At 41.3% G+C, this 15,000-nt stretch overlaps 1 protein-coding gene across 1 annotated transcript in view; it reads left to right on the top strand.

The window, feature by feature from the left end:
• LOC135115252 (orexin/Hypocretin receptor type 1-like) overlaps positions 1-15,000 on the top strand; it is a 57,760-nt gene that overhangs the window by 30,275 nt on the left and 12,485 nt on the right. Inside the window, exons 2-4 of the mRNA XM_064031800.1 lie at positions 2,227-2,406; positions 8,974-9,068; positions 14,633-14,803. Coding sequence (XP_063887870.1) covers positions 2,227-2,406; positions 8,974-9,068; positions 14,633-14,803 — 446 coding nt within the window. The remainder of the gene's footprint in view (positions 1-2,226; positions 2,407-8,973; positions 9,069-14,632; positions 14,804-15,000) is intronic.

The following is a 15,000-nucleotide window of genomic DNA, read 5'->3' as shown; positions in this document are numbered from 1 at the left end:
TAATAATAATAGTAACAACCTCAACAACAACAACAACAATAATAACAACCTCAACAAAAACGTCAACAGTAACCATAATGTCAACAACAACAGCAACAACAACAACACCGTTTCTTTAGGCCTTTAATTAAACTTTGATGGTAAACTTACTTAAAACTTTCCCATAACACACAGGGACTTCATCGTTAACTTCCCCTCTTCCTCCTCCTTTTCTTCCTCCTCCTCCTCCTCCTCCTCCTCCTCCTCCTCCTCCTCCTCCTCCTCCTCCTCCTCCTCCTCCTCTAATTCTTACCTGTTACTTATTTCCACATCTCTTCTTGCCATTTTTCGCCCTACTTTAGTCATCCCTTCTAAGATATTTTCCGTTTTCTTTTCAGACCATTTTCTTTCACTCCTAAATCCGGTTTTCTTTCGCCCACTGGTCTTTCCTGGCTGCTCTTCTCTTTTTTTTCTTCTTTTCTTTCTCTCTCTCTGTTCCTTATAAATTTTCCTCTCTCTCTCTCTCTCTCTCTCTCTCTCTCTCTCTCTCTCTCTCTCTCTCTCTCTCTCTCTCTCTCTCTCTTTCTCTCGCTTTTTTATTCTTTCTCTTCATTCTTTATAAATTTTTCTGAACTCTCTCTCTCTCTCTCTCTCTCTCTCTCTCTCTCTCTCTCTCTCTCTCTCTCTCTCTCTCTCTCTCTCTCTCTCTCTCTCTCTCACACACGCACATAGATGAATGATCCTTTTCTTTTCTTCTTCTTTTTTTTTCTGAACCCAATTCGTATTCCAAATAGAGACGAAAAGAATGAATGAATGAAGGAAGGAAGGAAGAAATGAAGGAATGATGAAATGTCTGGTTTTTCACGCTGATGGTAACTCATAAGTGATAGAAGACTGCAAATATTGGCGAAAGGAAGAGAGGAGGAGAGGAAGGGAGGGAGGGAGGGAAGAGGAAAGTGAAGGAGGAAGGAAAGGAGGGAAAGAGAAGCGTAAATATTTGAAGAGGGAAGAAGGAAAGAGTTTGTAAAAGGAAGATGGAAGGGATGAATTGTTAAGGCGTAAGAAAGGACGAAGGAAGGAAGGAAGGAAGGAAGGAAGGAAGGAAGGAAGGAAGAAAGGTGTTGAGGTTAAAAGAAGGAAGGAAGGAAGGAAATGTGAAATATGTGATTTTGGAAGGAAGAAAGAAAGAAATGAAGGAATTATACAAGTTAAAGGATGAAAGAATGAAAGGAAGGATTTGAAAAAAAGGAAAGAAGGAAAAAAGGAAGGAAGAAAAGAGGGAAGGAATTATAAACGTGGAAAGAATTAAAAAAGGGAGGAAGGAAGGCTAAATGTTAAGACTGAAGAACGAAATGAAAGGAAGGAATTGAGAAAAGGAGGAAGGAAGGAAGGAAGGAAGGAAGGCTAAAATGTTAAAACTTGACAAAATAAACTAAGGGAATCAAGGAAAAAAAGATAAAAACAAAGGAGAATAGAAAGAAGAAAAAAGAAAATAGAAGAAAGAAAAGAAAAAATAAAACAGGATGAAATTCAGTGGAAAAGAGTGTAAATATGGAAGGAAGGAAGAAATAAACGAAGGAAAGGAAGAAAGAAGAGTCTGAGTGTGGTTTTGTAAAGGTGTGTGTGTGTGTGTGTGTGTGTGTGTGTGTGTGTGCATTTGGAAGTCTTCTGGATGAGCCAATTGAAAGTCTTATTGACCAATCTCACCTCTGCTTATTTTTTTTTCTTTTTTCCTCTCTGTCCTCTCCCCTCTTCCCCTTTGTCATCTCTTCTATCGCTTCCTCTCTTTTTTTCCTTTTTTTCTTACCTCTTGTTCTCTCTTTTTTTATTTTTATTTTTTTTATTTCGTTACGTATTTTTCTTGTCATTTTTTGTGCTCTTGTTTTTAGTCTTTGCTCTTCTTCTTTCAAATTTCGTTTTCTCTTTGCACATTTTTTCTAGTTTTTCTGCCTGTGATTATGTATTGTGATTCTGGTTCTAGTTTTCCTTCTTGGTATTTTCTTGTTTTTTTTTTCGTTCTTAATTAACTCTTCATTTTTCTTCCTTTCTTCTCTTCATTTCAATACGTTTTCTCTTTGGTCTTTTGCTTGTTTTCCCTCTTAGTATTTCATTGTTCTTTTTTATATTGTTCCATTCATTTTTCATTCTTGGCCTCATTTCTTTTCTTTCCCCATACCAATCTTTCTCTGCCTTTTCTAATATCATTCTCATTCATTTTAACCTGACCACCTTCATCGCCTCCTTCAGGATGTTCCCCTTCACGTTACGATGGGGACCCTGCTGGCGGTGGCCGGGGACTCGTATCGCAGGGTGGTGTCGCCTCACAAGCCACCGCTGCCGCCTTTCCCTGCTGTCCTGGCTACGTGGGTCCTTGGAGTCTGCATCGTCCTCCCCTACGCCCTCTACATGCACTACATTGACCTGCAGGTGAGGGGCGGGAGTGTTCAGGTGAGAGGAGCGAGTGTTCACTTCTGCAGCTTAGACTAGTACTTCAAATATCTCCGTTTTCTTCACGTTGCGAGTCCTACCGTTGTTTGTGAGAAATTGTTCGCATGGTTACAGAAAACGAGAGAATACGAGGTGGATTTTGTGTTTTCTTGGGTACAGAAGTGTGTGAGTGACAGACTAGGGTACAAAAGAAAAAGAAAAAGAAAAGTGTGTTAAACGTTGATGTACGTGACTGAGAAAGAACAAAAAAAAAATGTAACGCGGAAAAGAAAAAAAAATGGGAAGTTTCCGAAATATTGTACGTAGATGATAATGAAAAAAATAAAAAAAATAAATAATGCAAATCATTAAAAAAAAAAAGGATCAAAATATGTCCAGTAAAATAGTCTAGCAGTGAATGAATAGATCTGTGTGTGTGTGTGTGTGTGTGTGTATGTGTGTGTGTGTGCTCCCTCTTCCTCTCCCTTCAGGCCAAATCTAGCCGCTAAGGGACGATAACCCCCCATCACTCCCGCGGTCCATCGCCTCGTGCTGCATCATTAGTCACCTTGTTACCTTGTTAGCCCAATTAGTTACCGTGTCCAGGTGCGTGAGGGGACCTGTACTCCCCCAACACCCCCTGACCCCCTCACCAGTTTGTAGTAACACAGTGCAGGTGATGGAGTTTAAGGGAAAGTGGGAAGGTGGTACAGGGATTGCTTAAGGGTGATGGAGTGGAGTTGGAGGAAGAGGTGGAGGTGAATAAGGGAGTGGATCTGGACGAGGAAACACGAACAGATAGCAAGTGACGCCAAACACGTGCAGGTGAAGGGAAAAGAAGTAATGCCAATAAAAGGGGAAAAGGGGAAACAAGGAAGGAAACTGAAGAAATGAAACGTAACTAATGGACAGTGGAATTATAATACAGGAACTCTTAAATGCGATACTGGAAGCTGTTTGTTTTATTTCTACTTTTTTTTTTTTTACTTTTTTCCTTGTTTTTTTTCAATTTTTTTTTTTATTTATTGGTTTGTGTGTTTAGTATTTTTGTCTTTTTTTTGTCTTTTCTTTCTTTTGTCTCTCGTAACACACACACACACACACACACACACACACACACACACACACACACACACACACACACACACACACACACCAATTACAATTCAACGAGGTGTAGTATTGCATCCACACGTACTCATACACCCAATGCTTTATGTCCATTAAAATCCCACACACTATTTTTTCCACTATTTAAGCATTTCCCTTAGTCTTACTCTGTGTAATTTCCCACCGAGGGTAAAACGAGGGAAAAGAGGAAAAGGAGAGATGTGACTTAGGAAAATAAGGAAAGGAGATAAGAGAGAGAGAGGAAAGGGAATAAGAGAGAGAGAAAAAGGAACACAAGATAGGAAGATAAGAGAGGGAGAGAAAAGGAGATAAGAGAGAGAAGAAAGAATATGAGGGAAAAAAAGATAAGAAAGGAGATAAGGTAGAGAAAAATGGATAGGAGAGAGAAAAGTGAATAACATAGAGGATAAGATAAAGGAAAGAGGATAACAAACAGAAAAAAAGACTAAAAATGAAAAAAAAAATATCAATAAAAAAGTGCAGCATATATTTTAATTACGACTAACTTGATCATTTATTAACTCTAAAAGAAACGCAAACAAGCGCAAACTGTCTATCGGATACAAAAAGATCAGACAACACATGGATGGACGCAATTTTGAGACAGTTTACCCTTATAGAGAAAAAAGAAAACGTAAAAGTAATGGAAACTGCGTCTTGGGGAGTGGTGATAGTGGTGGTGGTGATGGTGGTGGTCGGTGCCTCAAGTCTAAGGGTTCAGGGGGGAGGGGTAGGGTAGGGACGTCAACGTTTCAGCCTCGTCTCTTGGTCCAAACGTTTCATGCTAAGGAACGTTTTCGATGCAGGTTACTCGATTGGCTCCAGCTGTCCACGTGTGTGTGTGTGTGTGTGCTTTTTATTTTCTTGTATTTTTCTTTATATTTTTTCCTCTTTCCTTTCATCTTTCGTTTCTTCTTCCCTCTTTTTCTTTCCCTTCTCTTCATTTTATTTTTTTCATGTTTTCCTCCACCCTTTCATCTTTCCTGGTTGTTTCCTTCTCTCTTTCTCTTCTTCTCCCTCAGTTATCATCTTTCCATACTGCCCATTATTCCTTCCTCAATTTCCCTTTCTCCTGCATCCTTTATTTCCTTCCTTCCATACTTCTCTCTCTCTCTCTCTCTCTCTTACTTCCATCTCTTTCTCCTTCACCCCTCCATCATTCTTTCATCTTTCGTCCTCCTTCATTTCTTCTTTCTTACTCTTCCTTCCTTTCCTTCACTCCCATCCTACTTCCTCTCTCTCCCTCATTCCTTCCGTCCTGCTTCTTTTTCTTTCCTTCCTTCACTCCTTCCATCCTATTCTTCCTTCTCTCTTTCCTTCACCCTCATCCTACTCTCCTCTCGTCCTCCTTCATTTCTTCCATCATATTCTCATCTCTCTCTCATCCCTTTCATCCTATTCTTCTCTCTCCTTCTTTCGCTCCTTTCATTCTATTCCCTCTCTCTCTCTCTTGTCCTTCCATCTTGCAGGTCATAAGTTTCCTTCCCTCTGCTCTCTGCCTTCTCCTGCTTTCTTTCTCCCTCCGTCAAGCGCCCTCTATGGCCAAGGACTCAAAGGGAACAAAGGACACTAAGGACGCGAACCCACTGCACTTTACCCCATTCCAGCCCACTGCCTCTGTCCCGCCCGCCAGCTCAGCCACTCACCCACGCAGCCACCAGGGATATTGCTCGCTATGATCTACACGTCCTGTCACAATTTTAAGTCAGGCATGCTAGTGGTCCCTTCGTGAGTGATTTATTTGGCTCCTTTGCATAATGTTCCTTCGTGGTCCTCTTTCCTTTTGCTTCTCTTTCCTTTCTTCTTTTCTTTCCTCTCTGTTCTTCTCTTCTTTGTTTTTTTTCGTTTTTTTGTTTTTGTTTTTGTGGTTTTTGCTCTTCTTGTTGTTCCTTGTCTTCTTTTCTTCTCTTTTGTATTTCTTTCCCTTTCTCCCTTCTTTTCTTCATTTCCTTCTTATTCTTGTTCTTGTTCTTTTTTCTTTCTCTTGTTTTTCATACTGTTTTCTTTCTTTTTCTTTTACATTTCATCTTCCATGTTTTATTTCTTCTCTTCTGTTTTCTGTTTTCCTTTAAGCAGTTCATTTTCTCTCTCACTCTCCTTCCTCCTCCTTCTTGTCCTCGTTCACTCTCTTTCTTTTTCTTTCCAGTTTAATTTAGTGTGTGTGTGTGTGTGTGTGTGTGTGTGTGTGTGTGTGTGTGTGTGTGTGTGTGTGTGTGTGTGTGTGTGAGTGATAAGCGGTCTCTTGTAATTATTTCATCATCTCCGCCTAAGAGAGAGAGAGAGAGAGAGAGAGAGAGAGAGAGAGAGAGAGAGAGAGAGAGAGAGAGAGAGAGAGAGAGAGAGAGAGAGAGACTTAAAAAAGAAATATAAAAAATAATAATAAGAAGAAAGAATAAAAGAAAAATGAACTTTACTTTTTTTCTTATTCTTTGTCATTTTCTTTTTTTATTTTTTTCGGTGGGGGGGGGTCACTTACATTCTTGTCTCCCAGAAATTTAGGTGCACAAAGTTTTCATATTTCAGTCACGTAACACATTCTTCTGTCTATTTTTTTCCACCTCAGTAAAATCTCATTGTGTGTGTGGAGGAGAGGTGGAAGGGGGATGGGGATGGATGAGGGAGTGGGAGAGGGGAAGGAGGGATCTATCTGTTTGTCTGTGTGTGTGTGTGTGTGTGTGTGTGTGTGTGTGTGTGTGTGTATGTGTATTTCTCTCTCTCTGTCTGTCTGTCTGTATGAATGGATGGCTGTGTCTGTATGTATGTATGTCTGGTTTAATGGATGAATAGATTTACGGATGGATGGCACGCTTGTTCTCTCTCTCTCTCTCTCTCTCTCTCTCTCTCTCTCTCTCTCTCTCTCTCTCTCTCTCTCTCTCTCTCTCTCTCTCTCTCTCCATCCATCTTCATCATTATCTCTCATTTCTCTCATAATTCTACCAGTCCCATCCTTTTCTCTTCCCGTCCTTTCCTCCCCCGCTCACCACTCTCGTACACTTCCTGCTTCATAACCCGTGCGATAACAGAGAAGATTGTCAAGCCAGGGAGACATCACAACTCCGGCAAAAGGAAGGAACAATATCTATAAAAAATACCAATAATTCCTGACCCAAATCGCCCAGCAAGAAAATTAATGGTTTGTGAGAGAGATATTTTAAGGAGCAACAATATCTAAGTTTTCTCGTCTTCATAAAACCTTTTCTTCTTCTTCTTCTCCTTGCTGTTACACAATAAACATGAGAAAGTAGGTAAGGAAAGCCGCAAGAAGCCAGCTATTAGGCCTACGCACGTGTCTGCCTATTTCCACTTGTTATTTTACGTCTGCATGTTCGTCTAATCGTATTTCTAAGAACATACGTCAATGATCAGAAAAAAATGAAATAAATAAATAAACTGGATTTTTTTTTTACTATTTTTAACTAAGGTACGAAAAACTGAAACATTTTTGCAATTGAAACTTTTCCTCTAAACTCTAAGAGAAGCGAGGCAATCTTGGTGTTCTGAAAATTATTAACTCTAAAGCTTGTAAAATTACGTTAAAATTTGTTGTGTACACTTTGGTTTAAGAGAGAGAGAGAGAGAGAGAGAGAGAGAGAGAGAGAGAGAGAGAGAGAGAGAGAGAGAGAGAGAGAGAGAGAGAGAGAAATGGGGCTGCGTATGTTGTGTGTTTTTATGGACTGTTTTGTAACTTTTATAAAAACTTTTGTTATTTGAATTTCATGCCCCTACCTTTTACTTCTATTTTTCATATTCATATTTACTTGCGTTCCTTTGGTTTATATAACATTGTATCTTTTTGTCACATTTCCTCATTCTTAGTCAGAGTTATGGGTCGTGTTATTAATATGCAGTATCTGGCTATTTAGTTTTCTTAGTTATTATCATATTTCATGTCTCTTCTGTTCATTTTTGTCATCTTAATCTCTTCCTTGTGTTTTCATAATTCACGTAATGTCATGTTCTTTGGTCATGTTTCCTTATTTTTCAGCTAAAGTTGTGAATCATATCATTTACTATTTAATTATCTACGTAGTTTTCCTCTTATCAGTTATTTCTAGTTCATTTTCACAAGGTAAGATATTCCAGAGAGTTATATTTTCTAGTTACAATTTATCAGTACATTTCCCCGTTTCTCTTGTTATATTTCTCTAATTTAGTCTCCTAGATGTATACCACACGCCTTCCATCCCTCCCACACTCACACTCACACACACACACACACACACACACACACACACACACACACACACACACAGACGCCCTCTCCTATTGCCAGCACACCTGATTCTCACACTTCACCTTTGCAACGGCACTCTCTCAGCCTAAAGAGTCCTTCACACCTGGTCGGCCTTTGCACCTGTTCAATTTACGCCTGGCTCTTAAACTTCATCTGGACACTTGCCTTGCCTGACACCACCTCTCTCACACACCTGTTCGCCTGTTTACCTGTCCAATTTACATCTGATTCTTGTTGTTGCCTTTTGCTCTTTTAAGTGTAGTTTCTGGAAGGAAGGAAGGAAGAAGGAAAGGTTGGAGGAAGAGAGAGCGAAGGGAGGGAATAAAGAAAGGAAGTGATGAAAGGAAGGAAGAGAGGAGTAGTGAAGGAAAGGAATTAAGGAAGGAAGAGAGGAATGTAGAAGTGTGTGTGTGTGTCTCCTTCATCTTTTCCATTTCTCTTTCTATGTGTCACGAAGGAAGGAAGAAGGAAAGAAGGGAGAAACATTTAATTGAAAAGGGTGAAGGAGAGGATGAAGAGAAGAAATTATGGAAAGAAGAAACGAAAGAATGAAATAAAGAATGGTTAGTTAGAAATGCTGAACAAAGAGAGTAGAGGAAAGGAATCAAAGAAGGAAGAAAGGAAGGAAGCAAGGAAGGAAGGATGAAGTGTGTGTGTGTGTGTGTGTGTGTGTGTGTGTGTGTGTGTGTGTGTGTGTGTGTGTGTGTGTGTGTGTGTGTGTGTGTGTGTGTGTGTGTGTTTGTGACTTTCTCCTTTCCATCATCTCTTTCTGTGTGATTTATGAAGGAAGGAAGAAGGAAAGGAAGGAAAAAATGGATAACTGGAATAGATGAAGGAGAGAGTGAAGGAAAGAAAGAATTGATAAAGGAAGGATGATGTAAGACTCATAAACTTCACCTAAACTTCACTTTCTAAACACCTGCTCTCATTTACACACCTGTCTACCTGTACACACACACACACACACACACACACACACACACACACACACACACACACACACACACTCCTCCACCTGCTCTACCTGTCCTTTCTTGAGGTAATGAGTACAACAGGTGATATAAGTAGATGTCAGTTAGATTGATAACTTAAAAGAATGAGGAACTAAAATATTAATCTCTCTCTCTCTCTCTCTCTCTCTCTCTCTCTCTCTCTCTCTCTCTCTCTCTCTCTCTCTCTCTCTCTCTCTCTCTCTCTCACAGGTGTTGCTCGGTCCACAGTTTGCAGGAGTGGGAATCTGCACCGTAAATTTAGAAGATGATGTGACGGAGTACATTCACTGCCTCTTCATTATTCTGTGAGTGTTGCTGCCCTCTCTCTCTCTCTCTCTCTCTCTCTCTCTCTCTCTCTCTCTCTCTCTCTCTCTCTCTCTCTCTTTTCTCTTATCATCTTTATCGTATCTCCTCTTTCTCTCAGCATATTCCCTCACCATTGTTTCTTTTCTTCTCTCTGTCTCTCTTTCTCTCTTTTCGTTATCTCTTATCATTTTCTTCTTTGCTGTGATTTCTTCCATCTTTCCTTCGCTTCCTTTTATCTCTCTTTTTTTTTCCCACACTCTCTTCCTCCCATCAACGTACGGGTTCCTCTTCTTATTGTTATTCTCTTCTCATTCCCTTTTTTCGTCCCTCTGTGTTGTTGTTCGTGACCAGTAACTTGTAATGAGGAACCAAAGGAAAGGAGGAAGAGGAGGAGGAGGAGAAGGAGGAGGAAGAGGAGGAGGGAAGAATGGAGCGAAGAAAGAGAAAGGAAGAGATGTTTGTTTATAGTAGCCAAGAAAAGAGGAGGAGGAGGTAGGAGAAGAATAAGCAGAAGCAGAAGAGGAGAAAGAACGAGAACAAGAAGAACGAGAACAGCAACAAGAAGAGGGAGATTTAAAAAAAAGAGGAAGATTAAAAGATTTAAAAAAAGAAGATAAGAAAGAAGACTGAAAATAAGACACGTAACAAATGAACAAAAGAAAAACTTAAAAAAAAATAGAGAAGAAAAATATATCTAATCTTCTACACAAAGGAACACAAAGAAAGAGCAAACAGGAGATAAGCAGCAGGTGTGGGGACAGGTACATGTGGACAACTGGACAGGTGTATGGCCCGCTAAGGAGGTATACAGGTGGTGAATTAAGATAGACAGGTATAGTGGGAACATATGGACAGGTGTGAGAGAGAGAGAGAGAGAGAGAGAGAGAGAGAGAGAGAGAGAGAGAGAGAGAGAGAGAGAGAGAGAGAGAGAGAGAGAGAGAGAGAGAGAGAGAGAGAGAGAGAGAGGTGAAGGTACAGTGCTTTAGCTTAATTGGAACTGGTGTGTGTATGGGGGGGGGGGGGGGTGTGTGTGTGTGTGTGTGTGTGTGTGTGTGTGTGTGTGTGTGTGGGAGGGAGGTGTGTGTGTGTGTGTATGTGTGTGTGTTTACAGTGCTATGTGTAAGGACAAAGACTAACAGTAATTGGATCACATACAAACACACACACACACACACACACACACACACACACACACACACACACACACACACACACAAAGCAGATTACAACACTACAATAACGCACCTATTTGGAACCAATATTAAATAGAAGAATAGTATTATGATTATCTCTCTTGTTTTAATAGTATTTCTCATTGTTTGTTGTTGTTGTTGTTGTTGTTGTTGTTTTCTTTCGTCATCATTATCATCATCATTTCTTTTTCCTCTTCGTCTTTTTCTTCGTCTTCTTCTAACCTAACCTAACCTAACCTAACCTTACTTCTCCAAACCAAAACACTCCCTCACTTACTCACCCTCACTTTCACACACTCCCTCAACCTCACACACCCACACACGCCCTTTTCTCGACCCTGTACTCTAGTCACGCCCTTGCAGTCTGACACGGGCCGCCCACAACCATCTTTAGAGCCGCCCACGCCCACTCCAGCAGGTTTCTTGTGGCCTTTTTCGTGCGTGCCTCGCCTGCGGAGTGGAGGGGAGGGCCAAGGGAGTGCCAAGTGCTGAGTGAAGCAGGAATTTCGTAATTTTTCGGGAGCCTGTGATGGGAATGCGTGCAAAAGTGTAACTGGAAGGTTTCGGGAAGGTACTTAATGTGTTTCGTGGGTTTTCAATGAGATTTGGAAGGTTTTAGTGTTGCTTGTGGTGTTTTGAATGTGTGAGTGTGTTTATTGGTTTGTTTTAGTGTTGTTTGTGGTGTTTTGAATGTGTGAGTGTGTTTATTGGTTTGTTTTGGGTTTTGTAATGGGTTTTTAAAGGGGTTTTTGAAGGGTTTGGCTGTGTTTTAAGGAGGTGTCAATGGGAGGGTGTATTTTCATAATGTTTTTTTGTATGTTTTGTAATGCTTTGTGTGTGTGTGTGTGTGTGTGTGTGTGTGTGTGTGTAAAGTGTACAGGTAGTTAAGAAGGGGATTTGCATAAAGTGTGAGAGTTGTAGTAATTTTAGGAAGATTTGTAAGGTTTGAATAGTGTGGATGTATTTTTTGTAGCATTTTTTAAGAACATTTAGTGATGTGAGAGTTATGTGTGACCTTAGTGTATATAAGAGAGAGAGAGAGAGAGAGAGAGAGAGAGAGAGAGAGAGAGAGAGAGAGAGAGAGAGAGAGAGAGAGAGTAACAAAGAGAATTAACGGGAAAGCCAAGCAGTGTTACCAGACTCTCGTAGGTAAAAACACTCTTTATCACTTTTGCCAGATACGCGCCACTTCTTCACACCTTTGATCGATCAGATACACTGTCACCCTAGATACACTCTTCCTCTTCCTCCTCCTCCTCCTCCTCCTCCTCCTCCTCCTCCTCCTCCTCCTCCTCCTCCTCCTCCTCCTCCTCCTCCTCCTCTTCCGCGTCATCTAATCCCCTCTTTCCTTTTCCTTCAACTTTACTATTTTTTTCTCCTTCAGCCTCTCTCTCTCTCTCTCTCTCTCTCTCTCTCTCTCTCTCTCTCTCTCTCTCTCTCTCTCTCTCTCTCTCTCAATAAACTCCTCGGCACGCATTGAAGTGTAATAAAAATAACAACAACAATATTATCTCTTCCTCTCACTTGCCTTCTCCTCCTCTTCTTCCTCCTCCTCCTCCTCCTCCTCCTCCTCCTCCTCCTCCTCCTCCTCCTCCTCCTCCTCCTCCACGTGTCTTCCATTTGCATAATATCTCGGGAGTATTTCTTATTTATGCTCCCTATTTAGACTTCTTTGCAAGTAGTGAAGTTTCCAAAAGTCTTCCCTACACAGCACTTTTCTATGAGGCGTGAGTGGGGAAGAGCTACTGGGGGAAGGAGGGGAAGAGTTTCTGAAGGAGGAAAGGAAAGGGGAGGAAATTAAGGGAAAACACGATTATTTAAATGTATATTGAGAGAGAGAGAGAGAGAGAGAGAGAGAGAGAGAGAGAGAGAGAGAGAGAGAGAGAGAGAGAGAGAGAGAGAGAGAGAGAGAGAGAGAGAGAGAGAGAGTGGGGGATAGAATTTACATGTTTTCTAGCTTAAAAATATTATACTCATCTTAGCCAAAGCCTGTTTAGTGATCCTGTTAAGAAGGGGGAAGAGGAGGAGGAGGAGAAGGAGGCTGAAGAGGAGAAGGAGGAGGTGGAAGAGGACGAGGAGGAAGAAGAAGAGGAGGTTGTTGAGGAGGAGAACAAGAGCAAGGAAAAAAAGGGAGGGTAGAGAAGGACGAGGAAAAAAAGATGAGAGATTATCATTAAACAACAATTTATTTTGATTTTTGCTTAAGTTGAAAGGTCTTAACTAAGAGAGAGAGAGAGAGAGAGAGAGAGAGAGAGAGAGAGAGAGAGAGAGAGAGAGAGAGAGAGAGAGAGAGAGACCCCACAAATTGCATCCCTCTTAGCAAACTTCCCCTGTTAATTGCTCACCTGCCCCACAATCTTTCACCTGACAGGTATAACAGGGAGGGAGGGAGGGAGAGAGGGAGGGAGGGAGGGAGGGAGGGAGGGAAAGATTTAAGTTTCCTTTCTTGTAATAGAATTTCAGGTTTATGATCAAAGTCTCTCTCTCTCTCTCTCTCTCTCTCTCTCTCTCTCTCTCTCTCTCTCTCTCTCTCTCTCTCTCTCTCTTATACACCATACACACATACAAACATACACACGAATACTGAAAAGTTACGAAATCAATTTACAGGGAAGAAAATGAAAAAGATCAAAATATCTAAGAATCCCCCTTCCTTTCTCCAGTTTTCTTTTCCTCCCCCGTTTTCTTTCACCGTGTTGTGCCTCGCCAGAACCCACACACACACTTCAAAAGGGGACTCTTGTAAATTGGCTTAACTTTATAAATGTGTTACTACAGACTTAATTCCGGCTACACACACACTCTCTCTCTCTCTCTCTCTCTCTCTCTCTCTCTCTCTCTCTCTCTCTCTCTCTCTCTCTCTCTCTCTCTCTCTCTCTCTCTCTCTCTCTCTCTCTCTGGTTTTTCTTTCAGTCCTAGTGAAATGCTTCTTGTCCCTTCTTCTTTTTCTTTTTCTTCTTCCTCTTCTTCTTCTTCTTGTCGTTCCCGTCGTACTCTTTCTCCTCCTCCTCCTCCTCCTCCTCCTCCTCCTCCTCCTCTCTCAGGCATAAATTTAATATTGATGGGTTTGTCTTCCTTCAAAGTTTCTTCCTCCTTCCTCCTACAGCTCTCCTGCGTCCTTGTTTTCCTCCTCCTCTTCCTCCTCTTCCTCCTCCTCCTCCTCTTCCAAAGTTATCCCCGTTTCCACTTTCCATACTTCATCTTTTTTCTCCTATATTTACTTCTCCGTCTCAACTTTCACTTCCTTCTTTTGTTTCCTTTTTCATCTTAGTCCTTTTTTTTTTCTCTTTTGTTATTCTGATTTGCTTTCATCTCTTATATTCCACCTTGTCAGCCATGCATCACTGAAAGAGAGAGAGAGAGAGAGAGAGAGAGAGAGAGAGAGAGAGAGAGAGAGAGAGAGAGAGAGAGAGAGAGAGATCCCATTCCAATCCTTTTTAATCCTCCTTCCTAGCATCTAATCCTCCTTTTCCCTTGTCACTTCCATTCCGGCCTTTTTCTTATCCTCTTTTCTGTCATCTGTCCTATTCTAAACATCTTTCATTTCCTTTTCCAGCTCAGTTCTATTTTTGTCATTCTTTTAACCCCTTTTCCAGTCCCTGTTTCCATACCAGTCCTCTTTTATGTCCTTTCCATGCTTTAATCTTATTCCATATCTCTTTAAATCCTTCTCAGTGACCACAGTTCTCTTTCGGGCCTCTTCAAAAATCCTTTGCAATCTTAATCCTCTTCCAGGTCTATTCAACACCTTTTCACTAACTCCAGTCCAGTGAGACACCTCTTCAAAACCTCTTCCAATACTCTAGTCCTCTTCTAACACTCTTCAAACCGGATTCCGTGACCCTAATCGTATTTCAACGCTCTACAAGGTCCCTTCGTAGCTTCCAATCCTCCTCTCAGTTGTTGAAGTCCCTAAACATAATGTAAACGTATTTTAAATCCCCACAAACGCTCTTATTGATTCTTCCTGCCAGTAGAGTTCGTTCAAATTCTGCTTGGTGACTTTTAATCCTCCTTCTAGTCCTTAAATCTAATCAAGCTCTCTTTTGAATTCCTGAATATTCTTCAAACCCTCTTCTCTCTTCCTTTATAGATTTGTCCTGCCTTAATGGGTCTTTCAAATTCCCATCTCACCTTCCATCTCACTTCCTAAACATGATCCAAACCTATTCTACCACTCCAAATCACCAAGATATTTCCTAAACCCTTTTCTTTCCTCTTTTATAGATTTCTCCTGCCTCTAGAGATCGTTCACTGTCCCCAAACTCCAACTTCTTCTTTTTAATCCTCCTTCCAGTCCCTAAACGTAATCTAAACCTTTTATAAATCCCTAAAAACGCTTCTAAACCCTATTGTCTCTTCCCTTATAGATTCGTGCTGCCGCTGGGGGTTGTGGCTTTCCTACAAGTGCGCGTAGGGGTCGTCTTGGCATCGATGGACGACCCCACGCCCCCCTCGCCGCCCCGTCACCTTGATCTCGGCCCCCCAGATCCCCACCCCCGCGTCTGGAACCTGCACGCCGCCGACCACGTCTTCTCCAGGTGAGCTAATGAGGGGAAAATGTGTTGTTTATTTACGTGAGGCATGAGGCGAGTGGCGGTCAGGTCTGCTTGGGGAAATTTGCCATTGTCTTTTCGTTTTTTTTTTTTTTTTCTCTCTCTCTCTCTCTCTCTTTTTTTCTCTTTCGTTTTGTATTTCTCTCTCTCTCTCTCTCTCTCTCTCTCTCTCTCTCTCTCTC

This window comes from Scylla paramamosain, chromosome 29 (assembly GCF_035594125.1).
Source record: "Scylla paramamosain isolate STU-SP2022 chromosome 29, ASM3559412v1, whole genome shotgun sequence".
Lineage (NCBI taxonomy): Eukaryota > Metazoa > Arthropoda > Malacostraca > Decapoda > Portunidae > Scylla > Scylla paramamosain.
The sequence above is the reverse complement of the archived record's forward strand: the minus strand, read 5'-3'. Positions and strand labels throughout refer to the sequence as shown.